The sequence below is a fragment of the Etheostoma cragini genome, chromosome 16 (assembly GCF_013103735.1).
Source record: "Etheostoma cragini isolate CJK2018 chromosome 16, CSU_Ecrag_1.0, whole genome shotgun sequence".
In the NCBI taxonomy this organism is placed as follows: domain Eukaryota; kingdom Metazoa; phylum Chordata; class Actinopteri; order Perciformes; family Percidae; genus Etheostoma; species Etheostoma cragini.
Genome location: NC_048422.1, coordinates 20,726,189 through 20,732,451, shown reverse-complemented (window position 1 = coordinate 20,732,451; position 6,263 = coordinate 20,726,189). Strand labels below are relative to the sequence as shown.

General features: G+C 41.6%; 1 protein-coding gene across 1 annotated transcript; it reads right to left on the bottom strand.

Moving 5' to 3' along the window:
* Positions 1-1,902: 1,902 nt before the first annotated feature.
* Positions 1,903-4,021, bottom strand: gas1b (growth arrest-specific 1b). The gene has a single exon (XM_034896848.1). The coding sequence runs from the start codon at positions 3,592-3,594 to the stop codon at positions 2,818-2,820; it is 777 nt and encodes a 258-aa protein (XP_034752739.1). The 5' UTR covers positions 3,595-4,021; the 3' UTR covers positions 1,903-2,817.
* Positions 4,022-6,263: the final 2,242 nt, after the last annotated feature.

The window sequence follows — 6,263 nt, the reverse complement described above, 5'->3', positions numbered from 1 at the left end:
AATTGAGCAGTTTAAAAAAATGTTTTGCTCTGTGATTGTGAAGAGGGAGTTACTGCGTGGCCACTGCACTTCCCTGTCTGAAGAACAGTGTCTGACAATAACTGGTGTGCAAAATATGCCCAAATAATTTCACCTTTCAAAGCTTCTCTTGTAATTTAGATGTTCATTCAGTGTTATATGTAGTATTATGACATATCAGCATATAATGAGTACTATACACATTATGCCATTGGCCAATAAAGAGAATGTATTGTCGACAAAATCTAGCCAAAGCGAGGCTGCCTGTTCGCCTTTGCTTAGTGTAACCGAGAGGAAGAATGGTTCGGGGCGGGGCAGAGGGGAGGATGGCCAAGCAACAGTTTGAGTTATGATGAGGCAATTTTAATGATGTTCTGGTCCCTGCACCAAAAGCCCCAGTTGACTCTTTTCTCTTTCGGCTTGGAGAAGAAAACATTCCTATTTTACTCTGGTGCCAAAAGTTAATTGAAAACATTTCAGGGCAAAGTATGGTCTGGGGCCCCCATATGATTCTCATCCCTTCATTATCCTCAACAATGATAAAAAGGCATTACAATTATTAATAGTTGGAGCAGAGGCCTTCGCTCTTAAAGTGACAGTGACAGGCTTTTGCTTCTCATAACAAAAGGCCCAGAAATGACTTCCCCACATCACTTTGATGGTATTTGTTTTTTCTGCCGTTGTAGAATTTATTATTTTCTTTCTAACACAGTTCAAAGCTTATGTTTTTCAAAATAAAGTCAGACATAATGAAGAGTTCCAAACTATGATACAGATCCTCAAAGCTTCAGAGAGAAGTTAGAGAAGACCACATCTTATTATAAGAGGACTGACTTTTGCACAAATGGACGTATCAGCAGGAGTTAGACTGAGCTATAAAGCTGAACTTTCTCACATAACTTCTCTGTCTTACTCTGGGATAGCTGTCTCCTCCTGCTCCCCCACTCCCTGAAAGGGGTGACAGAGGGAAAGAGTGAATGAAGTGCCCCTGCATTGTGCTGCAGCGCCATTGTGTATTTTGCATCTCCATAATAGAGGTGCCACTCGACTTCTCTTCCAATCAATGGGCTGGAGGGCCCATCTCTTCTCCTCGAAAAGCAACATGGCTGCTGTCAATGGTTTCAAGACCCATTATCACAGGTGAAGGAGGGGACACTGGCTTTTTGTAAGTATAGAGAGCTGACTGCCTCATAACATCAGTCAGAGGCATGTAAACAGACACATGTACCCTGCAGCATTCCTGCTATCACTCATTAAAAACTGCATCATACACAAAAAGTAGAAATTCTAAAATCAGATTGTCTGTGACATGGCGCTTAAAAAAAAATCCAATAAACTGAAAACACATTTGTGATGTCAAAAAAGTTTTTCCCGCAACCGCTGTCAAGAAATGTTTTGCATGTTGGAACAGATTAAAAATAACTATGGTGAACATACTGAACTTTCAAACTGTTGACCTGTAACGCAAAAAAGTCACTTGTAGTAGATTTACAAAGAAACATTTTAAGGCCTAAACCCTATTATGAGTATAGTGACACTTATTACCATAATAATGCATCTAGTAAACACCAAGCCCTATGGTTGAGGAGGAACCATTGGGCTTAGCGCCTCTAAGTGCAAAAGTGTTGCCTGTACTTTTAATAATCCCTGGTAAATAATTGTGTGAAATACCTTCAAAAGAAAGCAAAAGTAGCAATCATGGCTAAAAGATCACATTTTGACTTTTTCAAATTTTTTCCCTAAGCCTATGATGATTGCAATGTATTTTAATTGACCCAACATTGCTTTGCACTCCTTCAATAAAAACATGAAGCCTAAAACTTAATAAATCAAAAAAGACTCAATATCAACAGTTAAAGACAGAGCCACACTTCCAAATGAATAGTTTTAAAAATCTTCTTTTATTTAATGTGCATGTACATAGGAGTGTGTTCTTAATGGGCACCTAATATATCCACTCACCCGAAAACAGACATCTTTTTTTCCCTCAGTGTGTCTTTGTAAAGACTTCTGACAAATGCACAGGGTGAGGATAAACAAACTGACTCAAACAGCCCCTTGGCTCCATTTGTGCTGCAAATCCCCAAGAGGAGGGGTTTACCTTGTCTGTTTGAACAGTTTTCAAGGCTTACCACTTTATTCTTTACACAAACATCCATGTTGACAAGGTCAAGGGTATCAGTCGTACAGGCTTCTTGTTTCCTGCCCTGGGATCTTAGGCCCATTTTAGTGGCTTACATCAACTTTGGTTTTTAATGAAGGGGTTGTGGAGAAAGTCTGTGTACAAGCTGGTGAAGAAAATGTCTCTGCTATAACAGCACGTCTCCGATATGGTCACATCATGGTGGTATAAACCCCGTTTAAGACTGTTAGGCACCCTTAGACTAAACATTTTCCTCTGTGGTCGTAACGCAGTGAAAGAGTGGGACTCACCTATCATTACAGTGCAAATCTCTTGTCACTTATAAACAAATATTTGGACAAAAATATGTTTTATACAATATACTGTACAATCTATCTTTAAAAAGCTGACATACAAAAAAGTGGGCTCCCTTCAGCATTATCAGATGACTAAGATTGTATTACTGAAATATATAAGTGTATGTAGGAGTGATTACAAAAAGAATGTGTGTGAACCTGTGCAGATGTGTAGCAGAACGATTATTGTTGAATTTAAACGTCCCGAATGGTAGTTTGACGACACAAAAATGGCCATTTTTCCAGACAGATTCTTGATTTTTTTGATTCATAAAGAGCAAAACCACTGACTTTCTAGAGGTCCTCAATGGCAGCAGCTTTTCAGATAAATTTGGTCAAAACCAAAATGGTGGTCAGGACATTTAGGACAGTCTGACAAAGTGGGGAGTCACTTGAGTTTTCCACATATTGATAATCCTCAGGGTCGATGTAATCGTCTTCCGAGTCGTCCTCAGCGTCTGAAAAGCCGCTTCCCGCGAACCTATCACTAGAATCAGAGCAGAAAGTTTTCATGCTGACCTTTACATACTCGCATATGTTCCTCTCCGTGCCGTCACACACACAAGTGTCTAGCTGTTGCGCTTTCGGTATGGAGCGCATGTTGGCGATCACTCTGCGGCACCCGTCAGAGCACCTCTCCCCTCCGAAAAGTTTTCGGCAGTGATATAAGTAATCCTTCATGGCAGAGCTACACGACTGGTCCATCTCGCACTGGCGCCGGGCCTCGGTGCAGCCCACGGTGCTGGTCCGCGGCAGGCACGGTTCGATGGCTTGTTTGGTGCTTCTGCAAACCGGGTCGAGGGCGCAGTCGCAGTCCTCCAGAGCCGGGCCACTTCTGGTTAGATTGAGCTGAATGAGAGAGGATATGCAGTGGCTGGGGCACTTCTTACGGTCCCCAGTGATGACAGACGCGCAGGCATAAAGGTACTGATCATACGCGTATTGGCACTCCGGCTCCCCGTGGCACTTCAGGATGGCTTTCCAACAGACCAGCCGACGGCTGTGGTTAGGAGATCCGACACATACACCGAGGATTAGGATCAACACAATGCACATCCAAACCGCTGTCCGCTCCATCAATATGGCAAGGCTTGCCATTTCCAGGAAGAATGGATCTTAAAAAAGTTAGACTTCATATGGGCTTCTGTAGTTTCATCGCGCTGCGTCGAAACGAGGCAAGCCAACTTCTCGATGTTTTCATATCATGTCACAGTTGAGGACTTGATGTCAACGAGGCACCAGGATGACCACAACAAGCCAATCATTTTAAGATCTTAAAAAATTTCAAATAAGAGAAAAAAAAGTTCCAGTTTTGGCCAGTCCCAGTCCAGGTTTTGGAGACTTCACGTGCGTAGCCTACGTTCAGCACTGTTTGGACTCCCCTTCCAAACTCTTCCCAAGGAGCCTGCCCTACCGCGATATATCCGTGTTCCTAAAGTCACTCATGCGCTTTCAATCCCAGGCCGCATCCTCTGGAGCTGCAGCAGCTTTGTGATGAAGGCTGTGGTGATGGGCTGATTAGGTTTGTGCAACGACCCCCTCCGATTGGCCCGACGGACTGCTGGGATTCTGTCGTCACACGCGGGCAGTGACTCAAGCTTCCGTTTTTAAACTAAAAGAAAACTTTCTGCAAAGGGTTCTTTTAAGTATCTTATGATAAAAAAACGACTTGCCATTTCAAATTATACAGATATTTGTTAACCCAATGTCTTTTATGAGATCATACATTTGAGTTATTTTCTTTATATCTATGGAGTTATATTTCACAGTAATGAAGAAATTATTCAGCTATTTTGCTTAAAAAAGTATACCATCATATAGAATTACTCCACATGTGAAAGTAATACATCTCAAATTGTACTTAAGTAAAAACACATTTGTACAAAAAATAAAAGTAGTTATGATGCAGAATGACTGTATATCAGCTTATTGAATTATAATTATTGATGCATTCTTTTGTACACCACTTTATTGTTGCAGCAGAGTGCCTTATTTGAATGACTTTACATATATACTGCCAGTAGCATGTGGTACCCCAATGGATCAATAAAGTCTCATCTCATTTTATATTATTAATCTGTAGCAAAGTCATTGTTAATTTGAGGTTTCAAACAATGTAGGAATAGTGTAGAGTAGAAACAGTATAATTCCTCTAAATTGTAGTGAAGCAGAAGAATAAAGTAGCAGAACATAGAAATACTCAAGTAAAGCACTAAAAACTGTACTTAAGTACAGTACTACTTTGTTACTTTCCACCACAGTTTTTCTTTAAAATAGTCGAGAGTAGATAGCTGTTCTCCGTAGTCTTTCCATAAATCTCTTACTTTGTGTTGCACTACTATAAAGTTTGGATTTCAGATGATATATAGTTCAACCACTGTGGTCTCATTCTTGAATAATTGCTCACCCCTGCATTGAGACCCGAATGTAATGAGGCACAGCTTCTTTGAAAAACACTGGGATTGTGTTGCTTCCCCGCAAAGAGAGGCGACAGCTGTTATAACACATGCAGAGCTCCTGTCTTACACTTTACACCATGAAACATGAAAAGCCTTGACTGCGTGGCTATGATACAGCTACACGTGAACGCTGCACAGACACATTTGCACACACCAATAAAGCCATGACAGCTTAGAGGTTTGAGAACTATGTTTTGCTGATATGGAGCTGGGAAAGTACCAGATGCCTTCATGTGAGAAAAGTAAAAAAAAAAAAAAAAAAGCCAACATTTGGCTGTTTTTTTTTTTTACTGCCTATTCTGTGTAAGTGTAAGCAGGGGTGTGAAATCCTAATGACCCTGCACTTTACCTTTTGGTAAAGCCATTTCCTATTTCCTAACAATAACACTTAACAAGAAAAAGAGGGTGAAGAGGAATAACAACGTCAGCCACACCATGTAAACAAACACCTAGCATGAAGCCACTTGAAATGGAAACCCAACAGATCGGTTGGGGCCTTAAGTCCAAAAACAAAACCACTCAGGCTTTTGGATAACTCTGTTCTTCCTACCCCGGCACATCACCACTCTATGCCCACAAAGATCTGGCAGCTCTCAGGGGACCCTCAGACCCCCCGATTCCAATTAGAGAGATTAGAGAGGAGTCAAGACAAGTGCAGAAGAGTTTCTTAGCCAAACAACCCAAAACTCCCCCCTTCCACCTCCTCCAGTTGGCATACCAGAGCAACAGGATGACTGCAGACTCAATTTAGAGCAACATCAAAGTGGAGGTTAGAGAAAGCCCAAATGGTGAATTGCTCAAGGGTCTACATCGACTACAAAGAGCCTGACATCAGCTCAGGGTGCTAAGGCCAAAAACGTCTCTTAACAGAGACGGATATAGGTGCAGTGTCTCTGCTGAGGATGTGACTATTCAGCCTGTTTTTAACTTGTGAGCAAGGTTTGGGTACCTCTAACTTTTGCCCTTTGTAGAGTGACACACGCTGATGCACAAGGCCTGTACAAAGCTTTCTTTTCTACAACAAACTAAAGAACACACCCTGACCACAGTTGCATTTCGCTTTCAAGGAGTTCATAATGCATAGCAGAACTAAAATCCCCTCAGTGTTGGATGGCAGCCAGATGAGAACAACGGCCAAATTCAGTCGAGCCAGTGGCTCTGTATGATGGAGTAGGCAGCTGCTCTCCCCCAAACTGTACCTCTTAAATGACACTAATACATCACTCAGTTACTTTACTTTTATACCAAACGTCTTAGATTGTTCTGAGGGTAATATGAGGCCAGTGTCCATTTATTTTAAATGAGTAC